Raw genomic sequence first — 26,221 nt, forward strand, 5'->3', positions numbered from 1 at the left:
GAGGAGTGTTGCTGCAATGATCCGAGTTGAGCGTTAAGCTGTAGAGCTTTGATTAATTTTCTCAAGCCGTGCTATTACAGGAGGCCAACCAACAAGGCTCTGGGTGTTGACCATTCACAAGAGGGTGTGGTATCATATGACTTAGTGATTTCAATGCTTACCCTAAAAAAAACTAGCTATGAAGAACATTTGCATTTATTTGCTTCCTCGTAGGGCGGCTCGGTGGTGTGGTGTTTAGCACTGATGCCTCACAGCAAGAGGGTCCAAGGTTCGGGCAAGGTTTGGACCTTGGGCGGGGAGGCCCTTCTGTGTGGAGTTTATATGTTCTCCGCATGCCTGTGTGGGTTCTCTCCGTAGGTGTGACTGTAAGCGTGAAAGGTTGTCTGTCTATATGCGTTAGCCCTGCGATAGTCTGTCCAGCGTTTACCCCGCTCTTCGCCCAGTGACAGCTGGGCCAGGCTCCAGCCCCCTCGGGACCCTTACAAGGACAAGTGGTTACGGATAGTTAATGAATGCTGCGCACATATTTCTTTATGCATTTCCCATGACTGTAGACTGCACTGATTTGTACCCTTTGCTTTTCACAATTCCCCCTCATGACACTGATATTTCTCTAGACTCAAGAACATTGATTTGATTCAGGAACTATAATGGACTAACTAGCTAGAGTGACTATCACAAGCTGGTATGAGCGGCTAAACCATCAAAAATTATGCAAAAACATATTTTAACTGGTCAAACTTCTCAACCAGTTCAACCATCTTTTTCTCAGCAGGGTTGTACTTTTATTGAAAGCACAGTACTAGAGGGGACAAAAAAACGTCTCTGCATAATATTGAGTATGTTACGAAGAAAATTTGAAACTATAGCTAAGGTGAAACAACATGACCTTTTCAAGGAATCGCTACTCTATATTAGGAAGTTTTCCTTTGAGGAAAATGAGACATGTAACACTGGGTTGTCTTGGAGGCAAGCAAGCTAGCCATGAATACACTAGTAAGCCAAGAACATGCTAGTGCTGATTATTCATAATCTTATTCTCTATAGCTTAAAAAAAAATAGACTGCTAAACTTGTTAGCTCAGTTGCTAAAAGGACAATGACACAGTTCATTCAAAAGATTTATTTGTTTTATCAACTACTTTTGCTAAAAATTGCAGCATGTAGAGCAGTTTCTACTGCAGCGTTTAATCCTTTGAAACGTGGATCAACATCCGTTTTCTTGTGCTGCCTCCAGACACCTTTAACAAGCATTTAAACATTTTAACCATGAGCAAATTGGCTTGATTTCTGTCAAAAACATGGGGAAGAAAGGAAATCAGCAACTTGGCATGAAATGTAGCACAAATTGCCAAAAAATGGTTAAAGATGGCAAGAAAAAGACCTCCAAATTATCTTTAAAAAAGACAATCACTGGAAAATAGCTAACAATTGGGAAAAATTGTCATGAAAATTATAACAATAATGACAATTATTCATCTAAATTAGGTTATAAAAATATTTATTTTATCAATAATAATTATTATGTCTTGTTTAATTTTAGCACTTTTCAGGTAATTTCCTGTTTGTTTGGGGTTTTTTTTTTTTTTTAGTTTTTTTGCCAATTTAAAGTATTTTTCTTGTAATGTTCTACCAATTTCTTGCTAATTGTTCTGTCATTTCTTTTTAAATTGCTCATTCTCTTCTTTTCCTGTTTTTTTTTTTTTTTAGGAAATCACAAATTGCTCCTGTTTCAAAGGGTTATAAAAGTGGATAGAGCAACACAGGGAATATGCATTAGATTTTGTGTACCTCTCACTCTCCGTTCCCACAGCATTGTCAAGACAGACAACCTGGAAACAGCCTTTGCTCTTGCTTTTGACTGATCTGTAAACAGTTATAGAGGGTAAAAGATGTAGCAAGATCAAGGACAAATGTAATTTCATTTTTTAAACTTTGTTTGAAAAATGACAAATAAAGCTCTCTTCTTCTTCTACCCTTTATTAACTACAACACAGCTTAACCTCTCACTGCTGGTGAAGAAACTGACTAATTCTGGGAAAAAAAGGAAATCATTCATTTTGTTTCGTAAGACAAACTTCATACAGTGTAGCCTGTTAAATTTGAATAGACATGAAACAGAAGACCAGTAATGTATCACTTTGCTTCGCTCTGTCAGGACAGTCATATCAGGATCAATAGTTACAGCCCAGAGGCGAGGTCAATATTTTCATCACCAGTGACCTATCTCCTAACTCACTGTCCATCATCTGACCCACATTTAACACATCAGCCATCGGGTGGGACTGGGCCACCGTCATGCTTTGTTACGCTAATGGCTTTTCCACATAAATCTATCGACGTCCAATAATAGCAGCCAACTGATAACAACAACAGTGGTTTTCCTGGGATGTTGCCTGTGATGAGTGAATTTAAAGGCATACTAGGATTTTCCTAAACAGAATGAGTTGACTCATACAGCAGTGATCCCTCTCAATCATCACATATGACCTACTCTCAGTGTGTGGTATATTTATCTGCAGAGACTCTGTCCTTTGCCAGTTTTATTATTCTGCTGAGCTCAGGACATTTTTAGATGTGTAGCCTCCAGCCAGTAACAGCCTGCAGGTTAGGTCTGTACTTTATTAAAAGGTACAGACCAGGTTGTAGCAACATGCATCCAACAAATGTAATGTTCATGTAGCTTGCAGTGCACGTACACGCATTGTGGGGGAAGGAGGGGAGGTCAGGTCTGAATGTTGAGTTTACAGACAGCTACCAGCAATTCCTGCAAACCTTTAACACCTGTAAAAAAAAAAGACATCTTGAACAAGTAGGACTGTTGATAGTTTGTGGGGAACAGAGTGACTTTGGCAGACCTTAGCCCTCTAATGTGTGAGACATTCAGCAGGTGAAGTGCTGAGGTTGGCAAACAACTCAAGTTTTGCCCTTGTGTATAATGTTGCTGGCTGCCTCAGCAGAAGTAAAAATAACTCATACAGACTATTTGTTTTTATGCCTCCATGTCAGCCATACCAGAGGCCGTAAGCATTCTGTTTTTGTGTCGTCTGTCCATTTATACATCTGTAGTGCTGTATGTCCATATGTCCATACACTTACAGGAAATTTCTTCAAATTTGGCACAAATGTCCACTTGGACTTAAGGATGAAATGATTACATTTTGGTGGTTGTAGGTCAAAGGTCAAGGTCACTGTAATCTCGTTTGTCTCATTCCTGTAAACACATAATCTCTTGAACACCTTGAGGGAAATTCCTTCCTGACTGTGTATTTGTCATATTCGTCTTGTGAAGGCGAAATCTCAAAGAACACTTCAAGGGAATTTCTTCAAATTTGGCACAGAGTAGACTCAAGGATGAACTGTTTAGACTTTGGTGGTTAAAGGTCAAGGTGACCCTCTTGTAAAAGCTATATTTTAATAACACCTTAATGGAAATTCGTGAAATTTGGCACAAATGTCCACTTGGAATCAGTTTAAGCGCACATGACTTGTTGTGTCGGGCAGCGTTCTCAAATGAAGCCACCCATGCAGGTTGCATGTGCCCGGTGCTGTCCGACCATATGCCAGTGTATGATAACAACCCCAGCGGCTCTGTCCAAGCGTGTTCTCATCTCGTCCAGCTGCGTTCCCATTGGACACAGAAGGTGTCTATTGCTGTCATACTCCTACGTTGAAAGTACTGGGAGAGCAGCGCTATTTGACCAGTTCAGATTAAGAAGGGGCTAGAATATCACAAGTCAAAAGTTGACAGTTTGCACCTGTGGGATGCACCTGCAAAAAATTATAAGGTACATAAAGTATACATAAGGTGAGGGCTTTATCCTCTGGGAAACATTAATGCGTTCAGAAATCTGCCTTTTAGAGTTTTATATTATCATTTAAATTTAGCAACATGGTGTTACTGCAGTTTTGTTCCGAGGCACGTTATCAAATGTTGATTGTCACCTCTGGATAGCATGCAGTGGCACTGCAGGAATGATAGCAGGCCAGTGATATCAGCAGCTAAAGAAAGGCCAACACACTGGCACATTAACAGAGGCAGCGTGGACAAAATACCAGACCCCACACACACACACACCACTATGGTGGATTGTGTGTTTTCTTGTTTGTTTGGCAGACTGTCAGAGGTCACAGGTTTATAGTGTTAAATAGATGTTCTGATCATTGTCATTCAGTCAGTGGTTCTGAGGATTAAATTACTGTCTGACATCAGCTTCCCTTATTCGGAGTACTTTTTCTGTTTCTATGCCTTAGAGCTTCTGGCAGTCTTTTTGCAACATAATTTCACATCAAATAATGTTTCAGTGTTTGTGACTCAGCAGTGATTACTGTAAATCATAACTACACCAGTGAGTCATTAAACTGAAGATCAATACGAAGAGTGAGTCAGTGTTAGCAGAGCTCTGACAATTACCATTATCAACATTACCATGAGAGTATTATGGGTAGGTTTGCCGATACAACAACTTTGTGGATCACAAGTCATAAAATAATTGATAATATGCAAGACACAATATAATGGTGGGAAGTAAACACAGGAAGTCTATGATGTCCACGCCAAAGTCAGAGGTGTACATATCTTGAAGAAACATGCCTCTTTGCAGTGGGCATTTTTTTCATAGTAAAAACCCTGAATGCTGTTTGACATGTCAGAGCTGTTAGCCTAGCACCTGCTAATCTGTGCTCACTCTTTTTTCTCTAAGATGTTTTTAGCTGAATTATCTGCAGAGGTCTCTTCCTCTCCAAAACAAGGAGGAGGTGAGGATGGACTCAGTGATGGCAGTGTAGAAGTGCACCATCATTGTCTTTGGCAGGTTGAATTTCTTCAGCTGTCGAAGGAAGTACATCCTCTGCTGGGATTTCTTGATGAGGGAGCTGATGTTCAGCTCCCACTTAAGGTCCTGGGCAATGACGGTCCCCAGGAGGTGGAAAGACTCCACAGTGGAAACTGGAGAGTCACCAGAGATGAGTCCAATGAGGGTGGTGTCATCCGCAAGAAGAAAATATTTAAGAAAATATTAAGAAAAGCATTGAGCTGTATAAAATCTGTAACCACATATTAATCGACGTTTCTGAAGTCCATTCATAAAGACTGTCCTCGTAATTCATCCTAATGATGGCCAGATTTTTACAAAAAAATGTGCATGTTTCCATTTGCATCTACTCAAGTAGATGTAACATGATCAATTAACCCTTTGATACCTGAGCAAATTGGCTCGATTTCCTTCAAAAACACAGGAAGAGGTTGACAAGACACTTAACAAGAAATGGCTTAAGAATAGCACTAAATTAGAAAGAACAAAATTTGACAAAAAAGGTAAAACAAAATATATAATTTTTGCTTGTACTTTGTGTGGGTCCAGCACCTTTCTCAGTTTTATTGATGTGCGCATTTTCTACCCTTTCGTAAAAAATAAAACAGTAATAGAAAGTGGCCTCAAAAAAGTGCAATTTTGTCCTTTTTTGCAACATAATTTTATATATGTAATTAAGAGGTATCTTGAACATAGTTTTCTAGACATTTCCCCCCAGTTTTAATATCTACCCCCACCCCAAAATTTCCATTTCGCTCATTATGTTTTTCCTGTTTTTGAGAAAAACAATTCCACAGGTTTCACAGTTTTTAATGCCATTGAAAAGTGTCTGAATGCAGCAAAAGAGAACTGATGTTTATCCAGAAGTTCAAGGCTCAATGGAGCTTTGGTAACTTTAATAAAGGATAACATTTATTGCTGTTTACCACCTGAGCCATCTTTGGTCTCATCTAAATGCCCCCTCTGATCCAATGTAGGCATTATGGGAAAAGAGGGTGAACTGGAACAAGGCTTCCTGGCAGGTCTCCATGTACGGTGATATTTTGGCTAAATGTTGTCATATAATGGTGGCTTGCAGCCTGATCTGTGTTTGTAGACAGTAGAAGCAGGTATTAGAACATCATGTTTATTACAGACATAATTTCGTAACTTTTTGTCACGTCTTCTCTTTGCATATAACACCACATACTATTGTCATACAAGCCTTTTTATTTATGTTTTTTTTTTTTTTTTTTTTTTTTACAAAGGTGTAACGTTTTCACGGTCCTGCTATTGTGAATGCTGGCTCACCGGAACATTTCTTTAGAAGAGAGTTGTCCTTTTTTCCATTTACTGCTCTATTTTCGAACATATTATAGTATCACATCATAATCTTGCCTCACAATCAAATGAACACTCATTTACAGATTTACATAAGCTCACTGTCTCCTGGAATGAGGTCAAAACTTGTCCTACCAGTTCATTGGTCAGTCATGTTCCCAGTGACTCTGCCTCCATGAGGGAGGGGAGGTCTATCCACCCACACCAGCAGCATGCCCTACATCACATGTGACTAACCATCTCTTATTAGGAAAGTTATACCTGAGGCCAGGGAGAAAGGAAAGGGAACATTTCTAGTTTAGACTCATCCACTTTGTTTAGAGCATGAGCAGAACAGACAGCTAATCTACGGCCTGTTTACTCGGTTGTTTTGCTTGGAAACCGTCAGCTCAGGAGTGTTTCCAGCAGCTGAGAGAAAGACTCAGACCGTTATTAAATGCATTCAAATGTTGTTGTCTCAATAATCCAGTCAGTGTGGTGGGTGACTCTCACTGATCATTCTAACACACATTTTACAGGCATTTTGTGGCTGGCAGGTGGTAACTGCAGATCCTCCTCTCTCTGTACAACAGTACAGCATATAGGAGGAGGGTCTGTCATGCGTTGCAGAACTGACTGACATGTGAGCAGTGTCTGTTTGGTTTAGGTGCGGGCTGCAGTCAGGGCTGGACATCAGTGATCTTCCTCTTGCGGTAGTTGAGCACCAGGCTGGAGGCGGTGAGTTGAGAGGCCTGGCCCTTCTCCCAGCTCTGGAAGCCGTTGAGGCCGCTCTGTCCTGATGTGAACAGAGCCTTCTCCAGACAGTCAAGACGCTCCACCAGCACAGATGTGTCCTCATTGTAGGCGTTCTGGGAAGAGTCCATGTTCCTTCTGAAGCGGCCGATGAATGTCTGGAGGAAGGACAACGTCAACAGTTTGCCACCAGTTGGATGAGAAGACAAAGACAGCATAATGTAGGGGTACAGGTGGGAGTATTTCAAACCAGGTCTTTTACATCAAAGCATGCTGAAAGCATTTTAATCAGTGACCTAGTTTATGAACCAGCAGTTGCCTTTGATGTAAAAAAAAAAACTGTTAAACCTCAGATATGTAGAATTACATGTTACCTGCCTTTAGGCTAAACCATCTTCAAAATTAAGGAAAAAAAATCTTAGAAATACTGAAACATCGAATAGTGTGTCCAGAGCTAGCTCCTCTGCCTCCAACATCTTACTGCTGCTATATTGTCTTTAAACCAGCCATAAAATGGAAATCATAGCTTCTACCTTGCCGTTTATACTTTCTCCTGTACAAGGTACAAGGAAGATTTATTGTCATTTTTCTTAAGCGTGATTTGAGAATAAATTAAACTAAAGTTAATCCTAAATCCTGCTACATCTTTTTGGCGTTCAAGGTTGAAGTTGAGGAGTCTCACAGTCTGGGGAAAGAAGCTGCTCTGTAGTCTGGAGGTGCTACAGTGGATACTTCTGTATCTTTTTCCAGATGGCAGCAGGGTGAGCAGACTGCGGCTGGGCTGTCTGCTGTCTTTCAGTATCTTCTGGGCTCTGTGCAGACACCTCACTTCATCGAGGTCACTGATGCTCTGTAAATTTGATCAGTGATGTTCTGGGCAGTTTAAATCACACACTGTAGAGCCTTCCTGTCCTGGGCTGTGCACAAACCATGCCACTTGGTGATGTTTCCAGTCAGTATGCTTTCTATTGCTCCTCTGAAGAAGTTTACGTGAATCTTGCTCTGAAATTTAGCTTCCTAAGTTTCCGTAGAAAGTTGAGCCTTTTCTGTGCTTTTTTAACGTGGGTGATAATGTGTGATGACCACAATAGGTTCTCAGTTTTAGTAATTCCAAGGAAACTATAGCTGTTCACCTGCTCCACCTCAGCTCCACTGATGTAGACAGGGGTATGTGTCTTTGCCTCCTTCTTTCTAGAATCACCAGCTCCTTGGTTTTACTGACATTGAGCAATAGGTTTCTCTCTGTGCACCACTCTGCAAGGCTGTTGATTACCTCGGTATGAACTCTCACCGCTGTTAATAATATGGCAGGTGATGGTGCTGTCGCTGTCTGCATACTTCACAATCGTTCTCCTGATGTCTGGGAGTGCAGTCATGGTTGTACAGTTTGAACAGAAGGGGGCTGAGCACACAGCCCTGGGGGGCTCCGGCGTTGAGTACTAACGTAGAGGAGATGTGAGTGCCAATCGAACTCTCTGTAAGTCCAGTATCCAGTTGCAGAGTGTTGTACTGAAGCCCAGAGTGTTAAGTTTTCCAACTTCATGGGAGAGATTGTGTTGAATGCTGAGCTAAAGTAAAAAACAGCATCCTGATGTAGCTGTTCTTATTCTCCAGGTGAGTGAAGTATTAGTTAGCAGAGCACCTGGCTTATATTTTAGAGAGTCTCCATAGAAATGTAGTTATGCATTATTTGTATTAAACAGTTAGAGCACCAGAAGTTGTACGCATCTTCATAACAAGCTCTGTTTCACTCATCTGTTTAACCCTTTTAAACCTAGGCAAATTGACTTGGTTTCTTTTAAAGACATTGGAAGAAGGCTTTTTTTTTTAACCTAGCTTTTAAAAATATATTTTTCAAAATTTAGTCATTTGTCAACATTTTAAGATCAAACCAATTTGCTCAGGGTCAAAAGGTTAAATACTGGTCAAAGGTGTCTGAGTGCAGTACAAGAAAAATGTGGTGGTTATAAACAACAAGAATGGAATTTTTTTCCACATAAAATATGTGAAAGCCTTGGGGTGTGTTGGGCCATGGAGAGGTCTTATAGTGTTCTGTCTGTGTCTGTCAGACAGTGAGATTAGAGATAATCTGCCTGGTAACAGCTGCATCAGACAGCCTGCAGTCTGACATGTTTTCTGATCTGACTGCTCCCCCTAGTTGTAATGTATTAAATAACACTGGCTACACTTTTGAATCTGCTTTTATTTGTGTGTTGATCTACCAAATGTAGCAAAGCATCGGGGCTGTTCAATCTGACTTTACATCCATGGAGAAATAAAAATAAATAAATAAATAAACTCTTTGAATATTACCAGCTTATAAAGTCTTTATCACAGGTCAACAGTAACACCTGAAGTCGCTCTCCACCGTTTCAAAGTGTAATAGTTAAAGGTCATTAATAGAACACCCTTACTGTCACAATCACAAAACACAACCGCAATTAGTATTTAGGGGCAGAAATGGCAGAAATGGAACATAATGTGTTCTTTAGTGTATGATTACCTGAAAGTAAGAATTTATGAGTTTTTGGTACCTTAGAATTATCCGTGTTTTCTGATTTGCGGTTGTGTTTTCTGATTTGCGGTTGTGTTTTCTGATTTGCTGCTGTGTTTTCTGATTTGCGGTTGTGTTTTCTGATTTGCGGTTGTGTTTTCTGATTTGCTGCTATGTTTTCTGATTTGCTGCTGTGTTTTCTGATTTGCGGTTGTGTTTTCTGATTTGCGGTTGTGTTTTCTGATTTGTGGATGTGTTTTCTGATTTGCTGCTGTGTTTTCTGATTTGCAGTTGTGTTTTCTGATTTGCTGCTGTGTTTTCTGATTTGCGGTTGTGTTTTCTGATTTGTGGATGTGTTTTCTGATTTGCTGCTGTGTTTTCTGATTTGCAGTTGTGTTTTCTGATTTGCTGCTGTGTTTTCTGATTTGCGGTTGTGTTTTCTTATTTGCTGTTGTGTTTTCTGATTTGCTGCTGTGTTTTCTGATTTGCGGTTGTGTTTTGTGATTAAAGTATTACACAGATATGAAGAAGGCCCTCACATAAAACTAGACTGTCTCTAAAGTAGAAAGATGCAAATACTTTTGAAATTGGTGCTAGATGATCAGAGATAACAGAGAAAATGATGCTTTTATACAAGGGAGAGAAATCCTACAACTACCAGAATGCTACACACCTGATCAGACCAACAGAGTGCCCCACAGATGATGTTATTCTGTTGGCTTCGCCCTGGTTCCCTCATCAAAAAGCCTCTGGGATTTTTCCTTTGAAATTTTGGATCATTGTCGAAAATTAGTGGTAAACAAACATATTTTGTGCAGTAAGACAATCTCCACCTCTGGTTCCATCGTCTCAAAGTTAACAGTTTTTTTTATGTGTTTTTTGTTAGCTGTCTGAAATCAGGTCTGTGGGTAGAAGCTGAAGAGATGACCATGTTTTGGTCTACAACATAAAATGTCAGTAAACACTTCTATTTCTCTTGAAGAATGTGGTTGCTAACAAGCAGCTAAATGAGACTACAGAACCTTTTCACGCTGAACCCCACCGAACACGGCTTAACAACCTCGTAATGGTGGCAGAGCAACTGTAGTGTAGTAAACTTGAGCATCATAAACATTTGTTTACCACAGAGCTTAATTACTGCAATGATACAAAATCCAATAGAAAAATCCCATAGGCATTTTAACAAGAGAACCAGGGCAACTCTAAGGCACTCTGTAGTGGGCCAGAAATCTAACACCACAAACTGAAATTCTCTGACATTAGGACTTACACCTGCAGCAAACATCTGCAAAAACATAAAAAGTAACAAATCTTAGTGTGCCCTCACTTTCTGAGTAGCCTCGGTGACTTTTGTTTGATGCAGCCGTCATCACTTTCTATTTCAAACATTTTGGGTGTAACAAAACCTTTTTATAAAAACTGAAAGTTGAATGAGAAGATTGATCCCTGTTTCATACCTGAACCTTAAAAATGAGGCAACAGCCAGCAGCCAGTTAGCTTAACTTAGCTTCATGGCTGGAATCAGGGGAACTAACTAGCCTAGCTCTGTCCAGAGGTAACAAATTTCACCAAGCAGCAGCTCTAAAGCTCTCATTTGACATGCTGTATCTTGCTTGTTTAGTCCGCACGAAAACCAAAGAGTAAAAATGTATACTGAGTATTTTGAACTTTTTTGTGGGAAAATCATATCAGCTATCTTTTGCAGAGCTCTGGACTGTGACTATTAAGTCGCATTTTGCGACAATGGAACACCAGTGTGATTGGCAAAATACTTTTAATATCTGAACTGGAGAGCTGTTAGTTTGTTTCCAGCTTGCAGAGAATAAATCATCAGATTTAATGCTGCTGCGGTAGCAGTCTAACTTAATGAGTGGTGGTGGCGGTAATGTGAGCAGGTGAAGCGTTTGTATCTACAGAGCTCCGATCGCAACTATTTAGTCACATTTTGTAACTATGGAGCACCAGAGCAACTTGCAAATCTTTGCAATCCCTGAACTGTAGAGCTGTTAATTTGTTACCAGCTCGCAGTGGATGAATCCCCATACTGCCATCACAGTTTAACTTTCAGCTAACATCAGACTATTAACCAAAAGCTTCAAGTCCACAGCAAAAACAGCAACACTTCCAGCCCTAGAGAAGCCTGGTCCTTCAAAATAAAAGCACCACAGGTTCTGCTTTGATTTATTTAATCATTACAATACTTAATTCAACTTTACTATAACATTACTTTTTAAACTTTTTACTTTATTCAATATTATAACAGTATTTTATTAAACTTTATTATAACAGTAGCTTATCAAACATTGTTATGGCAGTAGCTACTTTATTTGTAACTGTAGTTCATATAATAATTTTGTATTTTAGCAGTTTACATTAGAGGAGATTTCAAAATATCGAGATATATGTTGTGTATCACGATACAGCTTGAAAATATTGTGATATTATTTAACAACCATATCACCCAGTCCTAATGCTGATATCAGCAATGAGTTTTGACAGTCAGTATTAGCACTCTTTGGTGCTTTCTTATGTTAGATGAACTCTTGTGTGTTAATGTAGCTCACCTGCAGCAGCGTCTGTGCGATCTCTGGGTTCTCTGGGCTGTCAAAGTGCAGCATCTGGGATCCCAGGCCGTAGTAGTAGGGCCCCATCTTGTGCAAGTCCACCACGTTGGGGTCAGCGTTGAACACAGTCCTCCAGCCCTCTCTGTACACTTTGGGAAGCTCGACTGTTAACACTCTTCTCTTCTTCTCGTACAGCCCCTTGGCCAGCCACAGAGGAAGTTCCATCTTCGTACCCTGAGATAAAAGAAATGGACTTTAGTCAGGGTCTATATTGCAGGCATATGTGTCAGTGCAGACATAGGTTTAAATCCACTGTGTCTAGTTTTAAGCATTTAAATAAATTTAAATGCATTTAAACTGAAATTTATCACAGCAGACATTTAGTACTAGGAAAAGCACAGCTATTAAACAAACTGCTATGATGAGTAAGCCAACATGCACTATTGACAATGTGAAGTTGTTGTCATGTTGATTTTTTTTTAACGGGGGCACAATGTTGTGAGGTATGCATTCTGTTGCCTGTAGCTGTAACAATGGTCAAGCAATCTTATTTGGATAAACTAATCATGATACACAACAAGGATCCATATTACACAGTGTGAAACACCATCACATGATCAAATATTGTGGACTATTGGTGCTTCCACAAAATGTTAACACAGTGAGACTTTTGATAAATATTCATCAGTATTCATGGATTTAGTTGAAGGTAAATAACAACACAGCTGGTACAGTATGGTTAGGTCAAACCATTGCATCACTTTACCATAGTGCAGCCTTTGAAACCACACAATAACCTTTACAATATACCGATATCCAAAATCTAAGATGATATCTTGTGTGTATCACAATATCGCTATAATATTGATATATTGCCTGGCCCTAGTATATAAAAATGTATTTAAGGGCATATATATATATATTATAGCGATATTGTGAATATAAATTTTCTTCTTTAGGTAGCGTTTCATTGCCATTAAATTGGGTGGTAACCTTCCTCATCTTTTGCTTGATACTGGGATTCACTTTGGCGATCCAATAACAGAACAAAGACATTTCATTTTACTAAAATATTTATATTTCACTGCTGGGTTCTGACTAACTTATTAGTATACTACTATATGACAGTGACACTCGACTTACTACCCGTGGGCCAAATCTGGCTTCCAATAGGGTGCCAGGTTGCCAACCAAATCATTTTCTAATTCACAAAAAAAAAAAAAAAAAAAAAATCACACTGGGAATTGTTTTTGTACTTTTGGTATACATAAGAGTGCATAAAACAGCATGCCAGTGGAGGATCCCCCACACCCCTGACAGAGGTCCTGGCTGGTGTCAGAGTGAACTGTAAAAAATATTACATGAGTTTGGCGTAAATTGAATCACTATCACGACATTTTCTGCCGTAAGTTGACCAACCTCTGGGATGTCCTGCGTGTCCCCGGACTTCTCCAGAAAGCCCAGCCGGGGGAAGCGGCACTCTGTCCGGATGGGAAGTCTCTCATGGGACAGCAGAATATCGTCGAGAGACAGGAAATTCTCCTCCATCCCCACCCCAGGCTGTACAGGCAGGTAGGACTGTGTTTCCATTTTGTGTCTGAATGAGGCCAAAAGATGAACTATACCGAATAAGTCGAATGAAACACTAAGCAGATTCCTCCTGTTTCTTTTTCCCGTGTTTACAACGCTTCCTGCTTACTGTTCCGGCGCCAAAACCTACTAACCAATCAGAGCGCTGCTGTAAGATCTAGACCAGAGCAGTCGAATAAATGTGGGTCGAGTCCACAGGCACTAATAATCGAATCGGTCAAAAAAAGTTTTATGCAATAGATCCATGGTTTTATGGCCGTTGACATTACCATTACCACCACTCATGGGATATTGATATTTTCAGTTCCGCAGCACAAACTGTGTACAGTGGCCAGTGGATTTTCCCTGTATTTGGACCTCAACCATGGCAATAACAATCATGGCAATAACAACCATGGCAATAAATGTGATGTATATCTTTTCTTGTCCATTCATATATATTTAGATTTGCTGCACTTCTTTTCTACCATGGCTACTTTTGCACTTCCACCTTTTCATTCTTGCTCATTCTCTTCTTAGAAGCTTCAGCACATGGCAGCCCCTTGTCTCTTCTGATTAGACTCATTCTCTTTGGACATTGTGCTGACCCCTGCATGCTCCATCACCTCACTCAAAAACATCTGTTACTCATGCTTTTGTAAAGTTTTTTTTTTATCTGATGTATATTCTTAAGGTTGCTGTTGTTTGTTTGTTTGTTTGTTTGTTTGTTTGTTTGTCTGTTTTAAGTTTTGAAATTAGTTTAGTTTAGATCTTTATTTTGAACATGCAAAATACATGTAAGAAAATCAACACCAGAATAGCCATCATATTCAGTAAAGAACATAAGTATTTAATGTCCAAAAAGTAGTAGCAGAAAGTAGGCCTAAATACTTATCAAATCCTACCCCTTTAAAATGAATAAATAAATTAAAGTGAAAAACTTTTTAAAAACATTTTTAAACAGCAATATTCTCCATTTCTTCTCCACATCTACACATCGCTCAAATCAAAAAAAAATTAAATTCTACTGAAACACACACACACACACACACACACACACACACACACACACAAAACCAACAGCAAACAAAAAAAGAAAACACGTCAATATTAAAAAACAACAACAAAAGACACTATCAAAAGTGGCCTTCCAATCTGCGTACCCTGCCTGACTGTGCCAGCTCCCCTCTCTGTTCTACCATCTCTTATCCCTTCAGTATGTCGTTCTTAAAATGTGTTATAATTTATTGAATTATCTACATGTTTTTAATTCCATTAACTACAGCTGTTCCATAAATTTAGCATTATTTTTTTGTGTTAGTCCTACATACAATTTCCTCTCAAATCATGTAAACTTTCTTTAATTAGAAACAACTTTTGGAAACTAGGTAGTGGTTGGTCTTTTTACCCTATACATGATTTAAACTGTACACTGTTAAACTGTGGAATCAACCAGATATTTAAAATTGATGGTTCTTAATTATATTTTCTTATTTTTAATAATAATAATTTTTAATATATATTTTTTAATAATAAATAAATATTTTGTAAATAAAAATAGGCAGCCTGTACTGTTTTGCAATCTGTTCCAAAAGTGAAATGATTGAATGATCTAAATTTACCTTTTTTATTAAAATAAATTAGTAAATAAATACAAATTTGAAAAAATCAGGTGCTATTATATATTCAGCCATTAGAGGTCAGAACATTACCACTACAAAGTTACAGCTCCCCACTCTCCTGTTCTGAGAATGTACACTAATACTAATACTAATACTAATTATTATTATTAGGCTACTATTATTATTATTAGTAGTAGTAGTAGTAGAAGTACTAGTAGTAGAATTTCACCCCCAAAACCTCAAAAAGTAAAATAATTCATGAAATAAGAGAAGGTAAATGAGAGGAGTCCATGTGAAATGAGGGTAGTGTGTTGTCGCAGCTGTGTGTGTGTGAGCCGCAGGCAGGCGGCGCAGCAGGGCTACTGTCTGCTGTAGCAGCAGTCTGACTGGCTTATTAGCTATGTTCATTCTGTAAACAGACTAAAGCACGTCATTTCCCACAGAGATCATCCTCCTCCATTAGCTGCAGGCCATGAAACACAGGGAACATTGTGTCACACAAACAGGCAGTGGTTAGCACTTACCATTCTTATTTGGCTTCTTAAGGCCCACTGTTATGCAGCATGGTGTTGATCCTCACACCACTCTGTCTGAAACCCTCTGTGTGTCATGGCCTTAACTAGGACTCAGCACTGACTGGAACACTTGATTTGAAGTGGTGCTCAGTGGCATCATAACCACAGAATGAACACGAGATGAAGAAAAATGACAAATAAATCTACCTTGTACCATGTACCTTTGTGGGATTTAATACTTGCTTCAAAAAACAATTTCATAGCACACTGAGACTGGACTAAAGCTGGACATGATGGCTGCAAAAAGCAGCTGTTTCACGAAATATGAAATCAATCAATGTGTTGCTGGTGAATTAACAACACATGCTCATGCTAATGTTTAAGGACTGCAAAGCGATGACAAAGACAAAGATTTCAAAGATAATTTTGACTTTTTAAGAGTCACTCTTTGATGTTACCAGAGAACTTCATTTCTGATCAGTGTCTGAATTCATGTCCATGGGACATTTCTTTCTCTAAAAACAAATGCATTTCCACAAGCCAAATGTAAGTCACCTTATTGATGCTTATTGTTTTCTGAATGTAATGGTAGTCTTACTGAGCACTCAAAGCGCTTTAACACTACAGTTAACCATTCACACACACATTCACACACTGGTGGCTGAGGCTAGCATACAAGGTGCCACCTGCTAAGCTGCAACCTTGACCACATAATCCAACACATCCCATGTCACCACATAGTGCTGCTTTGCAGTGGACTTCCACGTCTAAATATTCTAACACTGCATATGCTTATAATAAGGCAACAAAGCACATGGCAACGAACGCACACGCTGACACGGATGGTTAAAACATTTCAGTGCAAAGTTATACCTCAAGACCTAAAGTGACTGATAGATTTAACGATCAAAACAAAGTGTAGATGGCCACCAACCATCTGTCTTCACACACTCATGGTTCAGTCCATAACCGTTGTCACATCCATGTTACCATGGCCTACATCAAATATGATTGGCAGAAAGAAGATAATGTGAGAGGTGATGCATGAACACAAATGTAGGAGCCAGGAAATTAGTTAAAATGAGACATTAAAGGTTAAAGGTAAAAGTTTAAATTGGGCCTGGCAGAAATCTGATCAATCACGGGGCATGTTAGAGCTCATTTTTACACTCAGCATCTTTTTTTAGATGAAATCACTAACTGTGAAGTCATGCTTAACTTCCAGTTGCAAGACCAAAGTAATCTTGCACTTCTTCTCCTTTGCAATGGTGGCAAAGGATCATGGGTATTGTATAGAGCCATCCACCATATTAATACATACTGTGATTGTACCTGTCTATCTATATATCTGTCTATCTATCTGTTCATCCATTGGATATTTAGGAGTTTAATCTTGTAATATTGTGACTATTTTCATATATATTTGTGTGTTATGTTGTAATATTATGACATTTGTCCTCATAATTTTACAACTTTTTTCTTGAAATTGCAACTTTATTCCTGTAATATTATAACTTTATTCTCAAAAAAAAGTCATCATTTGTTTCTTTTGTAGCATAACCCCAATCCTCCATTGTACAAACTAACTTCTGGAGTGTGTTGAATGTTTCTGACTGTTCCGAATGAGAGATGATTCAGGGGTGGATTAATCATTCGACTTACCTGTAACGCCATGTCCTATTAATATACAACTATGATACACATGATGTATGTGTTATAGCTGATGTTTGATGGGAAACGCAGCGCTCATCACTTTTTGTGTTTGTATCTGGCTCACAGAAGGAGAGTGAATAAAAATAGAGTCTGTCATCTAGCACAATTTATTCCACCATTTGTTTACAGTAGCTTTGTTAATGCAGTTTGTTTGTATGTTGGTTTATAGAAGTCTTCATACATCAGCTCTTGGCATTCTGAAGAGTGGGTAACACCTCACATGATAGGGATATTAAACAAATATTGTTAAATATGAACAAATGAATAAATAAGCCCCATCCAGTGGATCCGCAGTGGGATTACAGAGTCCTTTGTTGGGTCTGAGTGGCTCGTATCTCCAGTCGCAGTCAGCCAGACCTACTCTAGCAGAAACACAATGTGGGGAACTGACAGTAGCATAGACCAACAGGCGCCTTTGGAATCACACACTCAAACACACATGCACAAACAGAGACACACACGCTGTCACTCTCGAGAAAATGACTAATCGTGGTCACATGAAAAATCTGGCAGATCGGAAAAAAAAGAACCAAGAGAGGTTAGGTGTGTCATTTACAATATGTCATGTCGCTTCTCTTGAGCTGTAAACATCAGCAAAGTAAAGGGAGGACTGCCAGTCGCACACACAGGGAACATGGACATTTACACTGTAAACATTTCAATACACAGACACACACACACACACACACACAGCACTGTCCCAGTCAGCCCTCGACACTGACCTTTCACGCTGCCTCTCTCTCTCTCACACACACATTAGGCTTCAGCAAAAAGCTATGTTGTCACATTTCCAAGCTCTCTCTCTCTCACACACATGCACGCACGCGCACACACACACACACACACACACACACACACACACATAGTGTACATACACATACCATGTGAAGCCTGACACTGGAGCATCCAGACACATGTTACACAGTAGGAGCGTAAACACTGCTGGCCCTCTCCTCCCTCCCAACCAGAACCGAGCATGCTTACACTGCTCCTCTCCACTTCTAGTCCACCTTAAGACCCCCCACCCCCATCATGTACATACAAAACCCGCTGACATCCCAGTTTGTTCTTGCCTGCTCAGGTGTGCACAAACCAAATCTAAGAAGCATTTTGGGGACTTTAGATTTGATTCCTATGAGTCAAATTGGCGAGGAAGGGCACAGAACGATGAGAAAGAAGCACACTGGTACCCAGTCTATCATGAAGGGACATCACATCGAGCTGGAGTCCTTTTGTGAGAGACGAGAGGCCTGCCGATTAACATCAAAGTCTGATCTCAAAGCCAGCTTCAGCAATCCTCCAGTTGTTGGTTTCCTCCCCCTCATTGTCTTCCTTCTGGCTTGTATGGTTTCCCTATTCTTGGCTCATGCCCCATCCTCGCTCTGCTTCCTCTCCTCTCCCCAGTTAAGGCCATGGAAGGGCTGGACCTAATGACTAACAGGCCTGGATCCAGACACAAGATGGAGGGCTAGCTGCTGGAGGCCTGCGAGGACCAGAGCATCTCTGGGAGGTGACAGGCCGCTGACTTGGAGGAGGAGTTGAGGCTGATGAAGCCCTTTAAGGGACTCTGTTAGCATGGAGAGGGGAGGGAAGGAGGGGGGGGGGGGTTAAGCAGTCTCATCAGCAGATGTCAGATGGAAGTCTCGGGAGGGTCCCTTTAATGTACGATGGTTTGTCAGACACGGTTTTTGGGTTCAGTTCACAAGGAATAATTATCTTGGTAAGGATGATGGACTCTGACAGGATGAGCATGTGTTAATTGCTTTCATTGTTTCATCAGATTTGGTTGCGTCTGTGTCCAGATATCCATGGCAGGACCACGAGATGTCCTGGAGACAAAGAGGAGAGGAAGGAACACACAGGTGGACACACAGAGAGTGGGGAAAATGATGCAGGACTTTTAGTTATATGGTTTATCAAACAACATATTAGTAGATGAGAAACATTCTGAGGGGCTTAGACGACAATCATTTAATAATGATACTTTTATTGCCAAATCAAGTCTGAATGTTTCTTGACTCCCAGCAACCCTTTTTCCAACATTTAGGACAGGAAACAGTGGGCCTCATGCAGCAACATTCTCTTAAATTTCCCTAAGATTGTCGCTTAATTTTCTGGTAGGAGAAAATATAAAAGAAGTGAACTCCAGATGCAAAGGTTTAAATAAATTTCATAAATCAAAATAATAAAAATAATGAAAAGGAAAAGCAACAAGTCCTCATACCTACAGTACATATGAGAAGCTGGAAAAATGATGACATGATTATAACAATAGTTGCCAGTTGATTTTCTCATTAATCAAGTAGTTGTTTCAGCTGCACTTCTATATTTTTATATGGTTTGAGCACCAAAACTTGAATTTGTAAAGTAGTTATCTCATAACAGTGGAGTAAAAAGTACCATATTTCCCTCTGAAATGTAGTGGAGTAGAAGTGGAAAGTGGCCTGAGATTAAAGACTTCAGTAAAGTAAAAGTTCCTCAGATCTGCCCTTAAGTTCAGTACTTGAGTAAATGTACTTAGTTACATTCCAGCTCTGGTCAGCAGAGGGACGCACAGTAACTGAAATTACAGGAACTGGAATCAATGCAAGTATAGTGGTATATCTTTAGTCCCTAAGTATATCTTTTTCTTTCCAGTCATTGCAATTACTCTGAAACATCATCTAAATTTGAGTAAATGATATTCATGCATTTTATAAATCTTCCTCAAATGTAAAACTTATTTTCCCTTGTGTTGGACAACAATTTGTGGCCGGTGAAAGCGAGATGTTCTCTTATCTCAGTATGAGTATTCTGGACCTCTCACAAAATTTTCTCTTACCAAAAGAAAAGCAAAAATAACAACACATTGGTGAATCCCAAAAACCAATGTACTTGCAAATTAAGAACAAATCGCTGATGTGAGCAAAAATAGAGAAAATTTGTTGATGTACTGTGTCTTGCATGAGGCCCAAAGATACAAACATTTAAAAATATTTTAGACCCTTCACTGTGTATCTGATCTGGATTAAGTTCCATGTTTAATTCTGGGGTTAACTGGTGCACAAACCAGCGTTTCACTCTAACCTTCTTAACATGTGGGACTATTTATTGATGATTTGATGGCAATTGAATTTAACAGTTTTGGCTTAAAGTATAAATGTCTCAAAACTGCTGGATGGATACCATCAAGTCTGGTGCACACACGTATGTTCCCTCAGGAAGAACTGTGGTGTCCACTCTAATTTCTACAATACTGACCTGAACATTCCACTTCAATTTTAAACTCTCACAAACTGCATTATTACATCAACAAAATGTCTCACAAACTCAGTCACAGGCTGCACCAAAGTGACAAACACTGGAGAGTACAGGGATAGACACTCCCCCAAGACAGACTAAAAAGATTAAAGGAAGAGTTTGTCATTTTACACTTTATTTTGTAAAATAAATAAATCAATAAATAAAAATAACAATAGGCTAATGCATTGCAGAGCTATTCATTTTTTAATATTTCCAAGCATAAGCTATAGATTGCATTGATTGTAATAATTATTAAGAAGCCCACTTTAAATGTTCACTGTGCAGCTGTGTTACCTAGGAAAAGAGAAATATCGGTCTGTAATTTTGTATCGCCAGATAGTCCATATTAAGTAACTTGGACCTGTATCAGGAGCAAAAATAACATGATCAGGACATCACTAGTTAGCATGCAAACACACTTAACTAACTGGAGACAAACACCATTTCACAAATTACAGACCAGTTTCTCTTCTCCCACAGTTCTCAAAAATTTTGGAAAAAGTTTTTAATAACAAATTAGACAATTTCATGGAGAAGCATAACTTACTCTCTGACAATCTATATGGATTCAGAAGTAACTGGACAACATCACAAGCTTTAATTGAACTCACTGAAGAAAACACAAATTCCATAGATAAAAAAAATATGCAGTTGAGGTATTTATTGATCTAAAAAAAGCATTCAATACAATAAATCTTGAAATATTAATTAATAAATTAGAGAGTGGCTGAGAAGTTATTTAAAAATCAGGAAGCAATTTGTGAAGATTGGAGAATACCAGTCAAGATGTTTGGACATTGTGTGTGGCATACCACAGGGGTCAGTGTTGGGCCCGAAACTATTCATCATCTACATCAGTGACATGAAAAATATCACAAATACTCGAATTCATCTTATTTGCTGATGACACAAACATAGTTGGATCAGGTGTTTACAGCAACTTTTGGACATTATCACTTTAGAATTCAGCAAAACTGGTTTCACAAAAGAAGCTATCAATAAACTTGTGCGAGACAAAAATTATGATATTTGGAAACAGTATCATAAATCAAATCATCAAGCACGGGTACAGACAGAGGGTGTTAATATAGAAAGAGTACATGAAACTAAATTCCTTGGGGTGATAATAGATGACAAAATTCGCTGGAAGTCTCACATTAAATACATCTGCACATCTAGAAGCATTTCTGTAATGGCCAAAGCAAGGCACTTTTTAGACAACAAATCACTCCACACTCTGTGGAGGTTTGGGGCAATACATATAAAAGCTCACTAGAGCCACTATTCACACTGCAAAAAAAGCCATCAGTCATGTTAACACACCAATCTATTATTTGTAATGTCTAAAACATTAAAATTTTATGACATAGTGGAATTCCATATGGCACAATTTCTTTACAAAGTTAGAAAGAATTTATTACCAAGTCAGTTACAGAACATGTTTCACGAAAGAGACGGGGGTATAATTTAAGGGGAACGCTAAATTTTAAGAGTCGCAGCTATCGAACAACAATGAAAAGATTTTGTATAACGACCAATGGGCTAAGACTTTGGAATAGACTGAATGTGGATCTGAAACAATGTCCAAACATCACCCAGTTTAATAATAAATCTATAAACAAACGATTTTTACAAGGTACAGGGAGGAGGGGGCTTAACAGTCACCTGGAGAATGTAGGTAATGACATGTTACAGATGATGTATTAATATTTATATCTGAGGTTATGAAAATATATAGGTTATGGGTGAGTGATTATATTTATATAAGAATACAGGGAGATATATATATTATATATATAAATATATATATTACTGATGAATCAAATTGTAAATATGTATATTATATCAATATATATAGGGTGTGTATATATAAAGGGTGTATAACTATACTGATATTTATGAATATTAGATTTTGTATGGAAATGTATATTTTTACATTTACTTTTTGTATAGAAAATATAAATGAATACATTAATATTTCAAGAGGATTGAGATGTTATTATAATATTGATATTCATTAATGATCCAATCCATCATTACTGGATGAAGACAGTGACTGTACCATATCTGAATCTGAATACAAAACTGATATGAGCATCTATGCTGGTTTACATGCACATCTTTTCTTTCAGTAATTAGCATTCAGACGGTAGTGTGTATGTGCTGTGTCTCACCTTGAACAGTATTCAGAGTGGGCCTGGTGGTCAGTCAGTCAGAGGGGTGTTCAGGGCAGGACCGATTGATCTCAAACCACGAGTCTATACAGCTAGGATACACAGGCATCAAGTTCTTTGGTCAAACAACAAGTCTACGCAACAGCCTACAACTGCAAACACAGATGACACATGAAAGACAGGTCATAAGATAACCTCTGAGTGGATTCAGAGGATTGATATTAGGGGTCATAAGGGACATATTCAGAATTACCTCACATTTACATATGAAACCAACCTCATTCACATACCCAACTGAAATGCTCTCACACAAACAACTGAAATTATTACATCCACACACAACTAAAAACCATACATACACACACACACACAACTAAAATGCTTTCGTACACACAACTAAAATGCTCTCACACAAACAAATGAAATTATTTTACCTACATACACAACTGAAATCCTTTCACACACACACACACACACACACACTGATAAAATGCTCTCATATAATATAGTGAAAAGTCTTCACACACACTAGTGAAATGCTATCATACAATATAGTGAAAAGCATTCACACATTTCTACTGAAATGTCTTCCCTTTCAGCTGAAATTTTCAGCTGTGTTTATGAGAGGTTTTCACGAGTGTGTGTGAATTCTTTTGTCTGTATTACATGAAAGCATTTCACTAGTGTGTGTGTGTGTGTGTGTGTGTGTGTGTGTGTGTGTGTGTGTGTGTGTGTGTGTGAAAGGCTAATTGATTTATTTGTTTGTGTGAAAGTCTTTCAGTTGTGTGTGTGAAAGCATTTAACTTGTGTGTGTGTGTGTGTGTGTGTGTGTGTGTGTGTGTGTGTAGTTTTCAGTTGTGTATGTGAATAAGGTTGGTTTCATATGTGAATGTGAGAGGTAATTCTGAATAATGTCCCACACAGTTCCTCATCTGAATTCATTATGGCACAAAGCAGGAAGGGGGTGCTGTTTTTCATTGCAAGAGGAGGTTCAGGTGATGGCAGAGTATTGCAAAGGAACAAACAAACATCTTCATGTGTTTGTGTCTTTTACTAAAACCAAAATGAGAAATGAAGATGTAATATACTGACACGAAGCACTCTTTGCAGCCTCCTGTCATTAAATATGATCATTATACCAAGCTGTCACAGTTTATCATATAATGATACATCAGTGTTTGGAAATGCCACACACACAGCACCTTCATTGTCCAATGATATAATATGAATAACCTCTAAATCAAAGGCAACTGGTACCGTCCATCTTTAAGCAATGTCTTTATTGGAGTGCAGTAAGTGGATTTAATTAGAAGAAGTGCAAAATTATATAACGGACGGAGATTCAAATCTGTGTGTGTGTGAGTGTGTGTGTCACCTTTTGTGGTAGATGCAGAGGCACGGCAGTCTGGCTATGGTGTCCCCTTGCTGCAGTTCCTCTAGACATATCACACACTCACCGGCATCCCTAGCCAACACATCATCTAAAGTGGCAGGCACACGAGACGCGAGCACACACACATACACAGACACACAGCAGAACACGTATCAGTATGCACCAAAGAAAGTGACAATTTCAGCCTCCAGCGCATATTAAACACAGCAGAGCAGCAGGAGAGCAGGTTGGTGCATTCCACCCAGTAGATAGAGGTTAGTTTCTGCTTGTACTAATGAACTTGCAGAGGAGTTTCAAGATGCATTTACAGTTTCAAATCACTTAAAAAGAAAATTGCATCCATCATATAGAATACTTATATTTCCATCCATAACCTTCCTGGAGTGAAGGCAGGCTCTGAAATGGTCTTGAATGTATATATTAAACTCATGTAAAATGAAAAAACACAAACCAAGGATATTTTTCACCGTGAAAATGATACATTTTTTTGTTGCACATTTAGAAGGTAGCAGTTAGATTTATTGGTCATTTTTATACAAAGTTTAAAAAATGAAATTAAATTTGTCCTTGATCCTGCTACATCTTTGGAGTTGAAGAATGAGCTGATTAAAACCAGAGCCCTGTTTTTAATCAGCTCATTCCGAGAGTCGCATCATCTCCGTTGACTCCAATGGACCGTTTTTTTCACAGCAATGACGGAATGGGGAGCATCTCAATAGTTCCCCTAAGTAGCATTTTTGCTAGCAGCGCAGTGGAGTTACAGCAGAGAAGACCATTTGTGATGGGCTTTAACAGGGTAAGATGTCTCAAGAATCGTTTTTTATATTATCAGCTTATGTTAGCGAAATAAAATATGTGCATTAAAGCATAATATTGGATTATCTGCCACTAAATTTGTAGATTTACGAAGCAATAACAGACATGCTAACAGGGTAAGCTAACGTTGTACTGTGTATACTGTACACATATTGTTAGCCGCTAACAGCCTGTTAATTTAAAATGTCCTGCTTTTTAATAATTTCATCTAAGATTGGGGAGTTAAAGGGGAGAAAAGGCTTGTGTAATTTATTTTACTGTTCAGAGTGAGTTACGTGTCAGCTTTGTTAAAAATAACATGGTGCTTGAATAGCAGAGTGCTATTTTATGGTACATAAGTACTGATATGGATTAAGAGTGCATATTTGAGACTAATGTAATGACAATGTAATGTAATGACATAATGACAATGTAAAAAACATTACTGTAAACAGAAACGTAATTTATGGGTGAATTTTCTTACGTTTGTGATTCTGTTGACTCCATTTGTCTTTATTATGTTACAGCTCAGCTTATTTTCATTGATTCTCTCTCCCTCTTTCAGTAAAAGAGCTACAATGGAGCCTGGAGACTCCCTGCACTAAGACAGCACTCTCATCGTGTCAGCTCCCTGTCTCCTGCAAGCCTTTCCCTGTTTCTTATTTTTATAAGAATGGTGTGCTCTTTGTTTGTGTAAAATGTTCTAATGCAGTTTTTGAAAATGATAACCTCACATATTTTTTTTGTGTGTGTCAGCGTGCCTTTCTCTACACACCTGGATCGTCCCCATGCAACACAGCAAAGCATGGTGGAGACTATCTACACCACAAAAGAAGGACTTATACCAACTGCTTAATGTGCCATTTATGTTTCTGAGTTTATTAGATATTAATGAAATTAATTAATTGCAATAAGTAAGTCAGTAAAAAGAAAAAGATAAATAAAATACACGTTTATATATATATATATATATAATCAATAAAAAGCAACCTGCTCTTTTACCATAGTAAGGTAAATCTAAAATATGTCAGCATAACCATATATGTCAAATCCACATCAATCATACTTATACTATGTAATTATACATTTTACATATAGTAAGTAAGTACTATACATATACAGTATGTATATATATGTGTGTGTGTGTGTGTGTGTATGTATATAGATTTTATATATTTTGTATTTTAAAATATATTTTATTTTTTGTATTTTAATCATATTTAACCCTTATTTAG

General features: G+C 38.5%; 2 protein-coding genes across 2 annotated transcripts in view; both read right to left on the reverse strand.

Moving 5' to 3' along the window:
* Positions 1-5,819: 5,819 nt before the first annotated feature.
* Positions 5,820-13,616, reverse strand: gins3 (GINS complex subunit 3). The gene is made up of 3 exons (XM_042496546.1): positions 13,343-13,616; positions 11,924-12,157; positions 5,820-7,023 (listed from the first exon to the last, which is right to left on the reverse strand). Exons 1-3 carry the CDS (start codon positions 13,511-13,513, stop codon positions 6,793-6,795), a joined length of 636 nt encoding a protein of 211 aa, XP_042352480.1. The 5' UTR covers positions 13,514-13,616; the 3' UTR covers positions 5,820-6,792.
* A 3,824-nt stretch (positions 13,617-17,440) lies between these two features.
* znrf1 (zinc and ring finger 1) overlaps positions 17,441-26,221 on the reverse strand; it is a 76,763-nt gene continuing 67,982 nt past the window's right edge. Inside the window, exons 3-5 of the mRNA XM_042496875.1 lie at positions 24,174-24,279; positions 22,799-22,890; positions 17,441-19,171 (exon numbers count right to left, since the gene is read on the reverse strand). Of these exons, the coding sequence (XP_042352809.1) occupies positions 22,833-22,890; positions 24,174-24,279 (164 nt within the window). The 3' untranslated portion in view covers positions 17,441-19,171; positions 22,799-22,832. The remainder of the gene's footprint in view (positions 19,172-22,798; positions 22,891-24,173; positions 24,280-26,221) is intronic.

Source organism: Plectropomus leopardus, chromosome 11 (genome assembly GCF_008729295.1).
Source record: "Plectropomus leopardus isolate mb chromosome 11, YSFRI_Pleo_2.0, whole genome shotgun sequence".
NCBI classification, from domain to species: domain Eukaryota; kingdom Metazoa; phylum Chordata; class Actinopteri; order Perciformes; family Serranidae; genus Plectropomus; species Plectropomus leopardus.